At 39.1% G+C, this 17,729-nt stretch overlaps 1 protein-coding gene across 10 annotated transcripts in view; it reads right to left on the bottom strand.

The window, feature by feature from the left end:
• Nucleotides 1-17,729, bottom strand: part of WNK2 (WNK lysine deficient protein kinase 2) — a 227,177-nt gene that overhangs the window by 17,984 nt on the left and 191,464 nt on the right. For 4 of the 10 annotated variants that reach the window (XM_072598213.1, XM_072598214.1, XM_072598222.1 and 1 more), the window contains 3 exons: nt 17,134-17,348; nt 15,256-15,453; nt 14,273-14,371 (listed from right to left, as the gene is read on the bottom strand). In XM_072598213.1, the coding sequence (XP_072454314.1) occupies nt 14,273-14,371; nt 15,256-15,453; nt 17,134-17,348 (512 nt within the window). The remainder of the gene's footprint in view (nt 1-14,272; nt 14,372-15,255; nt 15,454-17,133; nt 17,349-17,729) is intronic. The other 6 variants (XM_072598215.1, XM_072598216.1, XM_072598217.1 and 3 more) reach the window with 2 other exon arrangements.

Here is a 17,729-nt window from a genome sequence, read left to right as displayed (position 1 = left end):
ATTACTTGGGAAAAAAAATCACTTCATCTCTGTGGCTTTCTTATTTGTAAGACAAAAAGGTTGGATTAAGTGATCTCAAAGTGTCTTCTAACCTTTGACTTACCCTTCTTAGGCTTAAGAGCCTAAGTATCATCCTTTTTAGAGATGGAAGGGACGTGAGAGATGATCTAATACAATTCATTTATTTTACAGATGAGGAAACTGAGGCCAGAGAGGTTAAGCGATTTCTCTAAGGTCACACAGGTAATAAATTGAAACCAGTTCCTTTGACACTAATCAGAGATTCTAAATTTTTTTTTTTAATGACATGGATCCTTTTTCAGAAAAAAGATACATAAAATAAAAATACACAGAAATGCAAAGGAGGCAAATTATGTTGAAATATTAGCCCCAAATACTAACCAAACAAGTATTCAGACCATCGGTTAAAAACCCCTACTCTAAGGTTCAGTCCTTTTTCCTCCACAGCACTGGGTTTGAACCTCAATTCTTTGACTACAAGTCCAGTTCTCTTTTCCCTGGTTCTTGCCATTTAGTCCTTTTTCAGTCATGTCGAACGCTTCCTAACCCCACTTTGAGGTTTTCTTGGCAAAGATACTGAAGTGGTTTGCTATTTCCTTCTGCAGCTCATTTTACAGATGAGGAAACTGAAGCAAAGAGTTAAATGATGTGCCCAGGGTCGCATAGCTAGTGTCTGATCTAAGGCTGGATTTAACTCTGGTTAAATAACTCTGGTCTTCCTGACTCCAGGCCCAGCACTCTTTCCACTGTGCCACCTAGCTGCCCTCTTTTCACCGTGATGAAGACACTGGGCAAGACATTTTGCTTTCTTGGGTCTTGGTTTTCTCATCTGCACAATGAGATAGGTGCAAAGATCCAAGATATTTCTGCACTTTGACTCTAAAGGTTCTTTGATTCCTTCTGCCTTCCCTTATGGCATGCCATCAAGTTAGGTTTAATGTTACAGGGCTAGTCTTGGTTATAGGTCCATGTCCGCCACTCCAGAAGCACATCTTTATCCCTTACAAAGGAACTACTGAAGCAAATAAGCATGTCAGTCCTCTCCTAAAAGTCAAAGGAGGACCCAGATGGAAGACCTAGGGAGTCTCAACAAATTATCCATTCACTTGTAAAGAGCCTGACAACATACAACGCACTTTCTACTTGTGTATCTTTTTTTAAAAGAAACTTTTCTTATTGATATCCTCCTTTACATTGACAAAATTTTCCCTTATTTGCTTCTTCTGCACTTCCAGAAAACTACCCCATATATCAAAGAATAGTTCGTTTCTATTACTATCTTTAGAAAATATATATTTAAGTAATAAGTAAATACATATTTTAAAAGTATATTTAAATTAAAATTTTATTTTTAAATGAAGATCTACCTTCTCTCTCTTTCTCTCCCCTCCCCTATCGTGGGGATAAAAACATCTCAAGTTGAACTCTGGGACCATTACCTTGCTATCAGGAAATGGGAGGCATTTTGTTACTTTCAATACCTTTAAGAGTAAATAGATTGAGTATGCTCATACCCATTTTGCAGATGATGAAAGGGGAACTAGAGAGGTAATATGATTTGAGCCCTCATTTTTTGATCACTGGATTCAAGTGGTCTTTCCATGTCACCACGCTATACCACGTTTTGACTAACAGACTTGGGATCAGGAAGACCTTTACCATCTCAAACACTGCGGAGCTGAAGAGTTCAAGGGCAAGAGACTCTCTGAGCTTCAATTTCCTCTACCATGGTATTATGAGACTAAATGAGGAAATGGGCATAAAGTAAAAAGTTGGTGTTTTTCTTCTCTTGGCCACTGATGTAGTAAAAGTGAAGGAAATCATATTAAGGAAAACAAAGAAGAGAGAAGCAAAAGGAGTAAGGAAGACCAAATGGACATGCAGTCAAAAAAAAGAAAATGTAAAAGATTAGGCACCTGTCATCACACAGTGACTGATAGACCCAAGACTTTTCTGGTGCCAACTGGAAGGTGAGATCTGTAAGCAATAGGGTTTAAAGCAAATAATTAGTAGAAATTAGGGGGTAGCTAGCTGGCATGGTGGATAGAGTACCAAGTCTGAGGTCAAGAAAACCCATTTTCCTGGGTTCATATTTGGCCTCAGACACTTATTAGCTGTGTGACCCTGGGGCAAATCCCTTAACTCCATTTGCCTCAGCTTCCATATTTGTAAAAATAAAGTGGAAAAGAAATTGGCAAACCACTCCAGTATCTTTGCCAAGAAAACCCCAAATGAGACCAACAAAGAGTCAGAGAAGACTGAAATAACCAAATGACCACAAGAAGAAAATATACTTCTCCTGCCTTTTGTCTTATCTCCATCACTTACTAGTCAGGTGGCCTGAGCTTGTAAAACAAGGACAGTGGAATAATACAGTCCTGTCAATGTATTACATTAATAATTTCATAAGCCCTGCCCATGTCACAAAGTTGCTGGCATTATCAAACATGGAAGTACAGGAAACCATTTTGTAAGGTATTAAGTGCTACATAATCATTGATTACACAGCAAAGAATATATATATATTATGCAAGTTAACTGAATAATAATAACGATGAATAATGATAATAGTTAATATTTCTATAGGGCCTATTGTATCAGGCACTGTGCTAAGTGCTTTATAATTACTGTCTCATTTGATCCTTCACTAATAATAATTATATCTCTGTTTTACAGATGAGGAAACTTAGGCAAACAGTTTAAGTGACTTGCCCAAGGTCAAACAGCAACTAAGAGTCTGAGGCCAGATTTGGACTCAAGTCTTCCTAACTCCTGGCTGGGTGTGCTCTATCCACTGGGCCACCTAGCTGCCTAAGAATGTCCAGGGGGAATAAAAGCCCAACGAAATGAACCAAAACACCCTGAACAGAGAGGGGCATTGGGGGAATAGGAACAAGGGAGCGAAAGGATTTCTGTATTGTAGAAAGTGACAAAATGAAGGTTTTGAGAGAAGCTGGTAATTTGTAATGGCTATCCCTACTTGGTAGGAAATAAGGGCACTTTGTGAACACTTCCATTCCTGAAGAGCGAGATTAGGGACTCAAGACTTCTGTATGCTCTTTGCCTTGAAATGACAATCAAGAGAATCGAGTGCTTAAACACATAGTGGGCTTTCTAAGAAACATCCACGACAAAGCATTCATCACAAAATGGAACTGAATTCTGGTGTCATATACTCCCAGGACACACGGTTTTCTAGAGGATCGGACAACAAGCTCCTATGACTGATCCCCAGGTACATCACTGAAACAACAGGACAGCAGAAATAACAATTCACATTTATAAAACACTTTTCTCATGTCCACCTTGTGCAGGTAAACAGGGCTAACATTACGCTCCCCTCTCCCCTGCACTCCCACTTTAGAAATGAGACAAACAAAGGTTGCATTTTATAGATAAGGAAAACTGAGGGTGAGAGAGGGAAAGGGAAAGGAAATAAGCACTTAACTAGTGCTTGCCTTTATTTTTTTTTGGAGGGGGAAGGTGAGGCAATCGGAGTTAAGTAACTTGCCCAAGGTCACACAGCTTAGTAAGTGTCAAGTGTCTGAGGCCGAATTTGAACTCAGGTCCTCCTGACTCTAAGCCTAGTGCTCTTTTCACTGCACCGCCTAGCTGCCCCTATACTACGTGTTTTGTTTTTTAAACAAATATGACCTCATTTGTGTATTGTTAAGTAGGTGCTACTACTATGTCCACTTTATAACTGAAGAACCCCAGGTTGGGAGAGGTCAAATTCCTTGCCCAGGGTGACAGTAAGTATCCCATACTGGATTTGAACCCGGGTCCTGTTGACCACAGAAACCCCTGTCCACTACACCACTACCTTGCCTAGTCTTGTGCCTGCAACCCAAACCATGACTTGAACCAACCCAACATTGCTTTTTTAGGAAAGAACGCTGAGCTTGGAGTATGAAGTTCTGGATTCTATTCCCAGGTCTATCACCAACTTGCTTTGTGAACACAGGTAAGTGACTTAGCTTCCTCAGTCCTCGGTTTCCACTTTTGAAAAAAAGGATTAAACTAGAAGATCTCTAAAGTTCTTTCTAGCTTTGACAATCTATGTATTGATGACTTAAGTAAACCTGCATCAGGAAACAAATAGGGTAGTAAAATTTGAAAATTCAAGGCATTCATATTATGGAAAGGCAAAGCTTTTGGGAACTTCCCCTCAGGGTGAATGAACTAGAACCACAAACATTGGCGTTGGACTTCAGAGATCATTTACTCCAAAAGTTTTGTGTTCAGGATGAAGAAATTGTAGTGCTTTCATTAAAAAAAATTTGATGAGTAATTTTCTACTAAAATAATGAAGATCTTTATGTCTTGACTTAAAATTCTTTATTCTTTCTCATCTACTTGTTCTCTGTGACCCAGATGTCCTACTTCTTATAAATCCTTGTTGACTCACTGAAATCTGTAGTGTACACACCAAACAGGCTCTCCCAGTCCAGCTTGGGAGCCCCAAAGATTTATTTTACCAAGAACATCTGTTTTGTTCAAGTTTGTTAACACAACAAAATAGTCTACCCAGAATCTCAGAAAACACAAATTGTCCTTGAATTGACTCTCTGTTCCCAAGTTTACCAATTTTTCTTAAATACTCTTTTGATATCTTAAGACTCTTTATTACAGACAGGTAAATATATCATCAACTGTGAACAAGTGAGTCCATATATACACAGCAGAGGTCCAAATAAAAACCTAATCTCTAATGGGCATTATATAGGTTTTAGTAAAGTTGAATTAATGTATTTAATCTGAAGGGAAGAAGCAGTTGGACTTAATAAAAACCATGAGTAATGGAATGTCTTTTAAAAACGTTACTTTATTTCTTTCCACTATAGATACAGGACTAATGGTGAGAGGGGGAATCTAAGATAACATGTGAAGATCAACTCTCAAAGATTTGAAGTTAGTAGGGAAGTAACTGCCAGCTTATGAAAGTTTTTATGTCAATAACCAAAGGCCTGACCCATTGTTCCTATAAATTTGCCAACTATTCTCCATTAGTCTTTTTGAGGAGGAATAACATTTTCTTGAAACCCTGAGAACCTAAGGGTAAGAAGTCCTGGTAGGAAAGTTCTGGAATGTAAGAGGAAAGGGGAACCAGGCTCCCTTCCTTGCTAAGAATCCCAGCAAACCTCAGAGATGAGGCAGATGCAACTCACTGAGGGAGCTGAAAAATCAAGAAAAAAATGCTTATAATGAGTGGAGATCCCAGTCTACTGACTGGGCCTCCTAACGCAGTGGAAAGTTAAATTTCAGCTATAGGTGGGAATGATCCCTAACTATCAGTAAGAAACAAAATGGCATCTAGATAAGTCCATGAGAAGATCTGAATTCAAATCTATCTTTAGACACTTACTAGCCATACGACATCTGGGTAAATCATTTGACTTCTATATGCCTCAATTTTCTCATCTAAAAAATGTGGGTTAATAAGAAGTAGGGAGAATCTGAAAATTATGTTTGGTTTTTTTATACCTTAGACTTTTGTGCAATAGATTTACCTTGTTATAGTCTGCTTAATCTAGCAATAAGGCGAGTTGCATTCACATAAGGCTGCATTTCCTGGTTCTGCACACTATTCAAACAGTGGACTGGAAAAAGTAGCCTATATTAAGTAACCAGGAAATGAAATTTCCCCAGGTGGAGATTCCATATGCAAATAATCTAGATACAAACTGTATAATTGTATTGCTATACATCTAGATTCTGAGAACAATAAATCACCAAGTATTATTTATACTCACTATTCAAAATTATAACTGTAAAATATAGACCCTTTTTTCTTCCCAACTAAATGGAAATAAACTGCGAATTAGAATAACACAACATACTTAAGAGGATTCATTATTCACATTAATGGGGACCTGGCTGTGTTAATATATTACAATGTACCCTACTATTTGGATACAGGCAGCACGACCAAAGTGGAAGAGATTATATATGTGCGTGTATGTATAAACACACCCATTAAAAAATACCAATTATATATTCAAGTTTTATTTAAGTCAGAATTGAAAAGAAAAGTCCATCCTATACTCAAACCAAGATGGTATTTTAAAATACACAGAAATAACCACATTATCTGTGCCTACTGTTACAGATACACTTATCTGCAACAAGGAGTAGTTTCTGATCTAGATTTTAAAGCAGGAAGAAGGGACCTCAAGTCACCTCATCTAAGCTCCTTCGGGTGACTATTTATAAAATTACTGGCTGGGTCATAATTTTTTGTTTTTCTTTGAATTTTGTTTTGCCAAAGGGCTCTACAGGACTCACAGATTAAAAATCATCTTTAAAGTAAAGATAACCATCAAAGCAGGGCCATTCTTAAGTCTGACTCTAAGAAAAGGCCACGCCATTCTAAAATGAGGGTGCTGGATTAGAGCTCGAAGTCTGTGAATCAGGTATGAATTGGTCACATTATTTTGTAACTGCAGGTGCCAAAGCAGCTCTCACTTTCATGTCTGAAGGGAATATTGATAATACATACATTCAGGAAATCATATGTGTTATACACACATGCATGTACATACGTATGTGGGCATGTGTGTATGCATATGCCAGACATTCAGCAACTTTCTATGTTTTCTTTTCTTGTATGAACGCCACTTAAAAATTACCAGAAAAAAGGGGGGTTGAGCAACAGCACTGCGGAATGCCTCTCCAAGTTCACTGGGACCTCACTGTCTAAGGAAGTTGTGCATTATCTGCTTCCAATCATGGTGGAGAGGGTATAGTGTGGGAGTAGACTAGTAGGGGAATTATCTGAGCTCAGGAAAAGAAAACTGGCCAGGTGGTGTACTCTACCAGCCTCACTTCTAATTATCTCATACCACCTGGAAAAATGTCCAAAATAGGCATCTTGGCAGGGCATAATGTTTTAATTGAAAATCCCTCCTTCTTGCCCCTCCCCTTCCCAATCCAAGGCTATCACTCATTTTCATTCTTTGTACTCTCCAAAGGTGGAGGTTTGGTTATGTCCAAACCTGAAAAATACTTTATGGCAAAATTTTCAGCATGAATTCAAGCAGTCTGCCATCTAATCTATGTGAATCTCTCCATCTTATTTTACACTTCAGACCCTAACCAAAGCATTTACTGCTCCGGAGAATAAGAAAAACTGTTCCCCGTGGCCTATCTTCTCCTACATGAAGATCTGAACACTCACAACTGCTATGTGGCTTCTAGTCAGACAGGAAGGTAAGCCAAAGGGAGAGAGGGAGAAAAAGAAGAGTATGGCAGAAAGGGAATTAGGATATATATACCATGGTTAGTTGAAGCCTTTAACTTACTAGCTGTGTGACCATGGATCATAGGATCATAGGTAGAAAGCTAGGTCATCTAGTCCAACTCCATTTTACAGATGAGGAAAACTAAGATCCAGGGAGATTAAAAGGAACCGCACTAAGATCACAGAGGTAGTAAATGAGAGTCTGTTGTCTTCCTGCTATAGATATGTTACTTCTCTTGGGGACAAAGCTCTTAACTTCTTTGGCTCTCTCCTCCCTAATCTGTAAAATAGGGATAATAACGCTTTTGTTAACTCCCTATCACAAGGCTGTGACAAAGCATTTTGTAAACTGTAAAAAACAAACAAAAAAAGGTAAACGAACGTAAATTATTATTATTAGAAGGGGAGGGAGTGGTGAGGAAGGGGGCAGATTGTACAACAACCAAATAGGCCTTTTCTCTGGAAAGAAAATTTCAGGACAATCACATTAAGTGAATCTGATTTGAGGCTTATTAAAATCCTGCCCCAATGACACTCTCCTACTTGGATTCAAACAGGCACAACTTAAACTTAAACCTTTCCTAACAACTTAAACCTTTCCTAACCATCATGGTAGCAGTACCATTAATTACATGACTTCTTGCCTTTTTCCTATCAATAACTTTATAGTCAGCAACAGAACTTAAATTCCAATAATCATTTCAAATATCCCTCTCCCCATTTAGAATGGAGCTTGGAGAAAGCTACAAAGTTTCCCAGTTCTTTCTAGTTCATATACTTTAGATACCTCAGCTCACTACAAAAGGAAAATTAAAATTAAAAAAAAAAACAAAACCCAAAAACTCAGTGGCCAAACATATAGATACATAAACTTACCAATATCTTGCCCAGCATCACAGGCTGCTGCTAATCCACAGTAAAGGCATAGATCTAACTCAGAAACTTTGAAAAGAGGTTTGGATGTGAAATGCACAAAAGCTAGGAAAGAAGTGGAGAATTATATCCAGAAAAAAAGCACAACTTAGGAAAGGGGTGGAAAGGCTAGAAATATGACATTGTGCATCTATTATCATTTCTCAAGGTCTTAAAGACAAAAAAAGGAGGCATTTTCCAACTGGCAACAGTAGGAATCAGAATTAGCACTATCAGAAAAAAAGAAATACCTTTTCTTCAACCTAACATAATCTGTCTGTTTAAATAAAGATTTTCCTCCTAATGAATACCTAAGTAGCTAGAAGGATCAGCAAAAGATTATAGCAAAATCTTTAGGGTCCTTTGGTCAACAGTTTTTTAGAAAGGACAATTATCTTATTTTAATAATCCACAATCACCACAGAGAACATTAAAGATCCTACTATAGCTCTTTTTTCAAACAAGGCACCCGGGAAGGGTAACTTTCAGTAATAACTAAATAATTCCCTGACTTTGTCGACTGCAAACCTGCCTACCTGATAAGATTAGCAGGAAGGATATTTTTCTTGCCAGGCAGAAATAGAAAACTGCCACCGTATTTCTGTAAAAGGGAAGAGAAATGAGACCAGATACCTTGGATATAGTTTCTCAAGCTATATGGACCCAGAAAAGAGGGGAAAATAGTAACATCTGGGGACATCACCTCGGTGATACCAGGATTACCAGAGAGTCCATGAAATGTGTCTATGTAGCACTGTCAATGAGGAAATTGTTGCCAACAGAACCTGGTCCAGCACCGATCAGGCTGGCAGCCCACGTTACTGCTAGAATTACAGTAGAGATTCTTAGTTTTTGGAGGCAGCTGGTAGTATAGTGAATAGGGCACTGAACTTGGAGTCAGGAAACCCTGATTTCAAATCCAGTTACAGATACCCACTAGCTCTGTGACCCTGGGCAAGTCATTTAACTTCTGTCTGCCTCAGTTTCCACAAGTGTAAAATGGGAGTAATATTAGTGTTATTATAAGCATCAAATAATTTACCATATAATAGGTGTTATATAAATGCTACTTTCTTTCCCTTCCTTTCCCTCTCCCCTTGAATAAGGTGACCTGTTACCTTATTCAAGTAGATAAGTCAAGAGTCTCTGAGTTCTACTTTTATCCAACCTTTACCTTAAAGACATAATTAAAAGGTTAAATGACCAGGGAATCTCCTCTCCCCACCACTCTACCTGTTTCCTTGGCTTTCATAAAAGCCTCTCTCCTTTGGATGTTGACAACTTAGGTCTAGCACAACCTATATTACTCTAAAAAAGCTGCCATCCAAATCGAATGACTACTATGAAGAGGAATCTTCAAGTATCAATTATTCAAAAATCGAAGAAAGATTTTCAGATAAATTGTTATAGTTTACTCAGAAGGACTGCTTTACAAAGTAGGTCAGGACCTTCAGCCACTCACTCCATTTTGTTTCTGAAAGAGCAGATTTAGTTTGTTCAAATATTTGCAAGATTAAGTGTTTGCCGAAGCATGTGGAGAGCAGCAGGGATAACAGTTGAAATACACAGGTGCTCTTAGCCCCCAAGCCCTGGAAGTGCCATGTCCACTTAGGACCAAGACAGAACCACTGGAGTCCTTGAGTTTGAAAGAAAACCAAACAGGCTTCCATACAGACAAGGCTTAACCATTACAAGCAAGACAACAGTCAGTCGGAACTTTTCCCAACTTATCTATGCAGAGGAAGCATTTCAAATAGTCACTACTAATTTTAAAAAATCAGCCATTTGTTTATGTCACAGAAAGAAAACTGACAAAAATGCTAATACACTTACTGGTCTAAATTTCTAACAGCTAAGCACCAGAACTGAACGACAAAATTCTTCATACCAGAGGGGTCAGACTTAAGTTCTAATCCCATCTCGACCAAACAAATCGTGTGGCTTTGCACAACCTACTTAACTTCTCTTTTCCTCAGTGTAAAGTCCCTTTTTGGGCTTTTGGTAAACATTTTTAGAAAACAAAAAAGACAATCATTTTATTTTCATAATCGACAATTATGATAAACATTAAAGACCCTACTATAAAAACAAAACAAAAACGACCCTACTGTAGCTCCTTCTATAGACAAGGCATTAAGGGAGGATAATCTCTGGCAATAATTCAGTGCCCTGAAGAACAAAGAACCACTTGATCTAGTTCTTGAAGGATGTTGCCATGCATCAGAATGTAATTTGAAAAGTATAAAGCAACGTGGAAACATAAGATATAATCAATTCACCAATGTGAAATTCTTAAATTTCTTCAATTTAATTCTTTAATTTTTAAAATTCTTAAAATAATTTCTGCATGCAAGCTATCTACTTATGAAGTGAACCCTGAAATACCTGAAGAGTTATAGGATCACATTTAATACAGAGTAACACTATGGCATACATAGTCTACAGGCTGGATTTTCATCCCCTCATTTTAAAATCAGTTACTAAACCAAAAACAACAATCCAATTCCCACTGGTCTCATACAAAAAGGGGCTCTTTGCACTTTCCCAGATAGGTTCTGAAATGTCAGCGCTAAGGAGAAGCCTGGTCTTTTCTTTCCAGTATGTAATTTAGAGGAAGCCAAGCAAGTCTAAGGAAAAGGGGTCTACCAACCCTTCTTGGCAAGAGCTGAGAAAATGATGAAATCTTTCATCTTCACTTCAAATCTCAGGAAATGGCTTTGGATGCCTAACCTTGGGGTGAGAGCTATCTTTCCAACAACATCCGAGTTCATTCCCATTTGTCTCCGCCGCTGCTTCTCTGTCTCCATTGTTACAGCATCTTTTTTGCAATTCTCAGTTGCTCCTGCCTGATTTCATTCTCTTAATTGAAGACTTATTGACATGGGAGCACCTGACATACAGAAGAATTGGTGATTTCCTCACTGGACAGTGAAAGTTCCTTAGAATACTTACAACTCTCAGACTATGGGACCATATTTGCAGATCCACTAGTAAGGCAGGTCAATTAAAAATAAGAAATTTGAAATAATGTGTACTTCAGAGAGATTAGTTTCTGGGCTCAAATCAGGATACAGAATCATGGCGCTGGAAGAATACAGAGCAGTCTGAAATCCAGTATAATGTCCTACCTTATACAGGAACCTCCTCTCTGATGTACCTCAGAGAGCACTTCTGATTTTTCTTCAACTGCTACGAGAACGATTAAACAAGACATGAATCCAGGTTGACATGGCATGCACATGTATACATAAGAGAAAAATAGACACTCTCTTCATATAAACCACTAGTCAACTGAAAGATTAGTCAAAGCTCTTCCCCATGACTAATCATGACCAAGCCCCAATGTCTCCGTACCTCGGTTTCACCATCTGTAAAGTGGGGACAATTATCCCTATCCCTCTTGACTTTTTGCAAATGTTAGTAACAGCAGCAGCAGCAACAACCAACATTTATAAAGCAGTTTGCAAGCCATCTTACATACGGTATCTCATTTGATCCTCACAACAGCCCTTCAAGGTAGGTGCCATTATTACCCTCATTTTAAAAATGAGGAAACTGGGGCATACAGAAGTTAAATGACGTGTCCTGCATCACAGACCTAGTAAAGGACTGAGGCAATTTTTGAATTCAGGTCTTCTTGATGCCGAGTCCAGTACTATATCCACTGCGCCATTTAGCTGTCTCAAATATTCGGTTACATGTATGGATTACCTTAAATCCAAAACACTACAAATATAATACATAATATTATTAATTTAGTCAGGAACACGAGAGAAAGCAAAAAATAACTAGTAAACTCTCAAGTAAGTGAATATCACATTCTTACTTGAACTTTAGGAATCTCATCACTAGGGTCAACATCAGGTAACCCACAAATTCATTACCCAAATTTGCAAATTATCTATGCCTCTGGGGTTTTTTCCCCCTTCTTCTCCCTCTCCCACCTTGCCTGCTTTCTTGTCTAAATAGCTCCCTTTGCAAGATTAAAAGAAAGGGTAAATGGAAAACAGGGAAAACAAATCATCAATTCCACTAAAACTTTTGCCTCTCTTTCTAGATGTTGCTCCTAACTTATTGGTAGCTTATAAGTTCCATCTTAAAAAAATATTTGAGAAATTAATAGGCATAGATCATAAGCGAGGGTTGGGAAGAAAGAATCTTTTATTTCCTCAAATCTGAAATATCCAACCTATCACAAACCGCTCTTAGCCCAAATCCCTAATCTATTTGAAATAATGGTAAGGAGAGAAAGTCTGAGACGTTTTCAAATGCAATGTCCCCCAAATATGATAAAATGTCAACAATTGGTTGATACTCCCTTTTTTGGAATTCAATTTTCCTTTTGAGATCTACTGCAAAATCAAGAGTAAAACACTGGCCTAATACAGCAAAGGGCTGTTTTTGTTGGGGGCAGAGGGAGACATAAAGAAAGGCTTCTCTCATGAAAAAATCCCTACAATCACTAGCACCCCTTTATCTTTTCTTTCTACAACCTATAAAACTCAAATGAAAGAAAATACATGAGTATTCCAGACAAAACTATTTCCAAAGTTCATCAACATCCTGAGTTAGGGAGCAGTAGTCACTGAAGTGGAATGAAGTTGGGAGTTTTGAAAGTTCTTTTAAGAGATGTTTATTTAGAAATGAGCTGGAGCATATCTGAGTGGTCCTTGTGCCTTTGATCTATCTGTCTCACCTCGATAATGATGAACAATGCAGAAACTCTAATGGGGGAGGGAAATCTGGCGTTGATGGGAATGGACACTTCGCTCTAACAGAATTTCCGTTTGAGAACATTAGCTAAGAATCATGTGCAAGTGGCCTCTTGTACCTGACCAGTACAATATATCTTTATTGTACAAGTAAAAATTCACATGCCCCCAACCAGCATAAATGCCCAATAAAAAACCAACTTGTTTTTATTTTTAAAAAAAAGCCCAAACCCAGTAACTTTGGATTCAATGGCCAATTGTTCTTGAAGCTAAAAATAAAATGCACGTTGTCAAATGATTAAAACAGGTGCACAGTTATTTGAAATGGAAGTTATTGAATACTGAGAATACATTTCAAAATATCTGAAGAAAATCTGAATCGAATTATTTTCATTAGAACTTTGATGAACTGCTAATTGACTTCATCTCTGAGGTCACATGAGGTTATATAAGAAAATACAACATGTTTAAGTGCTCCAGCTAGATGATTTGAGAAGAGGAGGAAGGAGGAGGAACATGTTCCCTTTGGAGGAAAGGCCATATCATTCAATTGCAAATTTTAATTTGGGGGGAGAAGGAAAAGAAGGGAAAGGGAAAAAGGAGGAAAAGGGGTGTTTGGGAAATAAGGTACTTAAGATCTAGGCAGAAAAATACCACCTAGGGAAATGAATTGGGAAGTACTAGCTGGAGCACTGTTCTAACAGCATTTCCACATGCAGGGAGCAGGGGAAAACAGTAGATATAAACAGTACTGTATGTTGTTTTAATACAGCCCTTTTACAGAAGTTATACCCTTCAGTGACCTTCTAGAACTGAATCGGCTTGCTACATGCATGTCTTCATAGTCCAAACATGTGTGAAAGAGACCATGCGTCTACAGAAGGTTGGGTTTTTCTTTCTGTTGTTGCTGGAACTGGGGACAGCAGACATGTATATTTGCCACATTGCAACTGAAAAAATTACTTCCAACATAAAAAAAAAAATTCCACAAAATACAGAGAGCCTTGGTATGTCTGAGATACAACAGTTTACCACAAGGCTAGGAGTTAGGGATGAGATCTTCCACACATGCTTTTGGTACCCGGGCATGAGGCAAAAGTGGTGCAAAAGCTTTCTGTGAGAAACAAAAAGTAATGAGTGGTTGATGATGATTGTTTTTTAAAAAAGGAAAGAAAAAAAAGGGGGGAAATGTGTGTGTGTTTTAACTAAAAAAGATGATTTCAATGGGAAGGGTGGGAGTGAGGGCAGGGGGGGGGGAGGAGGGAAGGCGGGGCGGGGAAAGAAGGCATCCTGCCAAACATATCCAAGATATTGATGAGCTCAGAAAAGGGGAAAGGGAAAAGAAAGAGATGGGGAGTGATAAAATACAAAAAGAACCAATACAAACAGATGGACAAAGACACAGGTCCACTGAGGAATCTGGTACGAGGTTTGCTACTAGATTTATAGGTCACTCTCTCAGACGTTTGGTGGTAAACCGTCCAGCCTGCAAATGAATATAAAGGGAAGAAAACAGAGACACTTATAAAGTACAAATAGCTGTGATTCGATGTCTTATACCATCAGTCAAATCAGCTCTTGTTAGTTAATCATCCACAGCTCCATTTTAGCCTAGCCAAGGAGGAGTAAGTCAATCAACCATATATGCAAAAAGGATGTAACAGGAACAGAGGAGAAGATATAACTCTCAGAGATTACGCCAGAGAGGGCCAGCATTAGCTTTGGCATTTCAACAGTAATAGTCATGAGAGTTTTCAATATATACATGTTGAGATAAGAGAGCCGGGAATCTAAGGAGCTGGGTAGTGCTAAAGGTTAGCCCACTTCAGGATTATGATACGGCCACTGTTAGAGCAACTGCAGTGATTTAAAGAGAAAAAAAAATCCCCATTTCAGTATCAGAGAAGAAGTTCACCCACCCAGCATTGAAGATTTTGTGCCCTAATCCACAACCCTCCTTCTTCCTGACTAATTCTACTGCAGGAGGACTTGGGACTAGGGAGATCTCGACTCCACTGGAGGAGTAAAATGTTCTGGAACCAGAGGAAGGAACACAGAATGGAGAGTAGCACCTTTGACTTCTCTCAGTTAAACCTCTGTGGTCTCAGCCAAGCCAACTCAGTAAAAAGTCAGCATCCCGCTGGACCACTTATAAATGCCAACAAAAACCGCCCCCAAAATAAGGATTCTAAACTAATTTAGCTCCTCTGTCAGCTTGATGCAAAGCCTGAATTTTAGAGGGGAGGGAGAAGCCAGCGGATGGAAGAGGTCGCTCATCTTCTCCTCAGGGTTAGCAGGAGACTGCCCAGCAACACCACTGACGTCCTACTTTCCTAGTACATGCTGGAAAAGGGTCAAGCCGCAAATCACCTTGGCCTTGCGCTCCACCTCCTTCACTGGCTAAGCCGGAGCAGATGTCAGAAGACAGGGAGGCTTTGACAGAGCAGGGCTGCTGTGTCTGTACTGCCTTTCCGAACGTGCCTGAAGCTGAGGAAGTGACTGCGGTGGAACCAGGCCGCGCTTTAGCGGTGTCTTTAGAGGGAGAACCTCTGCAGTCTGACAAGTTACCTATGGCGGGGAAGAAAGTTGCAAAAGGCGCTATGAGAGAGCGGGGAGCAGATGCTTGGCGCGGGCCTCGCCTGACGGTCCTTATTCCAGGTTCCGCAACCCCCTCAACAAAGGGGTGGAGGATCTTACATAGGGCCATGTGTCTTCCTCGTATGATCCTAGGTGAGATCCTCAACCCCTCTGTGCCTGAGGTTCTGCATTTATTATAATGGAGATATACCCACCATACCACCTGCTATGTATGGATGTGAAGAGGAGAAAGTGGGGGAAAAAATTCTTAATGGGAAAATGCAGTATTAATTTACATTCTGGAGCTAAGAAAGTTAGGTGCCCTTAACAATTAGGCTAGAAAATCCCAGTGGTTCTAGAGATGAAAGTCTAAGCGCAAACAAATGGCTTATCACTATAATTAGTCTTCTGTTAGATGGACCACAATTTGTAATGAAAAGGAATCCATTTGGAGGGGAAATGTATAATAAAGACATAAGGAATATTAAAGTAAAAACACAGCTTTCCTTACAGGTGCTTTACATCTGCCACATTCCCCACACAGACCATACAGCTTCCTGAAAACTCCGTGCTATTGAAGGCAATCCTGATTACAGACTGGTCAGCAGTAGCAGGAGAAATCCTCTTGCACTGTCCCCCTTAGAGCCAAACCCTGACTGGAACTCCAAATTTGGTTCCCTCTCTCTCTCCCTCTCTGTCTTTGTCTTTCCCTCTCTCTCCCTCTCTCTCTCCCTCTTCCTCTCCCTCCCTCCAAAGAATTTCTTTCTTTCTTTTTGCTTTTCTGATTCCATTCCACCTATATATTAAACATTATTGGTAGACAAGAAAAAATAAAAACAAAGCAAAAACACCACCAAATTCAGATCGTGTGACTCATGGTGAAAACACATTTCAGATGCTAATCACATTTAAAAAAACTGATCAGAGGAAACTAAACTCCAATCACAGATAAAACTTGAGAACAATCAGGACTCACAGTGGGATGTTTAGGTCTCATGACAAAGATCAGTCTTCTTAATATCACATCATCAAATTATTAAAATATATGAAAAAACCTCCTTTTAAGCAAGAATTGTCCATTCTTTGTATTTACATCCCCAGCACCTAGTATGGTGCGTGGCACTTAGTAGGTGCTTAAAAGCTCATTGACTAATTAACTCAAGGATTTTTCCACAGCAATTATAAGGGAAACAGCAACATCCACTTTCCTCCTCATTGGATCCAGACTCAGAAAACCAACTGTGGTTCCTTCTTACGTCAGTAAGCACGCCCACCCATCAAGGCTAATCTGGGTCAGAACTTTTGCAACAAAGAGAAACATGTCTATTCGTAATCTGGGGTTGTTTCAGTGGTCCAAGAGAATACAATCTGGGTCTCCCCCTATTCATTCCTAGCCTACTCCTACACACTGTGACTTCTTTAATGAAAAGGAAACAAAATAAAACAAAATCAATTAAAAGGCCTGCTAGGAAACAGTAACCTTGAACAAAATTTTCCACTCTCTGTCACAGGACACAATGAAGAATGAAAATCCTTGGCCTAGTTCGTAGCCAGAGGATATGGAGGGCAGTGTAAGCTAAGGATGCACCGTACTCTTCTCTCCCCCATCACAATGACCACCAGAACACCGTTAATCTCTCAGGTTCTCCATGAAGTGAACTGTTTGCCTACTTGTATTGGATGCCACACTCTTTAGCTGCTGGACCAGAGGATTTAACAGCTTCCCAGCTTTTAATTTATTTTTGCTCGTTCTTCTTCTCCGACCGCTGGGGGGAGCGGTATGAAAGAACCCCACATTGGGAGGTAAGGGCTTCCCCAGGCGCAGGTACAAAGCTTCTATTTCATTCTTCTGCTGAGTTTGCAGTTCTGAGATCTCTTTCAGGTGTCTGATGTGAAAAACAGGGGAGAAGAAGAAGAAGGAAAGAATAAGTCTTCTTATCTAACCCTGAGCATCTTAAGAATACAGCAATTTTGCTTAAAAAAAATGGTACCAGGTCTCCTCCAAGTACCTGGTTCCCCCTCTACACCTAACAAACTGTTATTACATATTTTACATTTTCCAGAAAATTAATAAACTATGCTTAAAAGAAAACTTTGGCTTACCAACTACAGTCAAACAAGAGAATTCTTAAGATTTTTTTTATTAAGAACTGATCTTCATTTTTTGTTGCAATTATCCAATCAGAAATGCATCATCATAGGAACTCGTGCTGATAATTTGCTGATGATTTAATATATTTAATGCATTATAAAAGTAACAATTTGGA

Source organism: Notamacropus eugenii, chromosome 3 (assembly GCF_028372415.1).
Source record: "Notamacropus eugenii isolate mMacEug1 chromosome 3, mMacEug1.pri_v2, whole genome shotgun sequence".
Taxonomy (NCBI): domain Eukaryota; kingdom Metazoa; phylum Chordata; class Mammalia; order Diprotodontia; family Macropodidae; genus Notamacropus; species Notamacropus eugenii.
The sequence above is the reverse complement of the archived record's forward strand: the minus strand, read 5'-3'. Positions and strand labels throughout refer to the sequence as shown.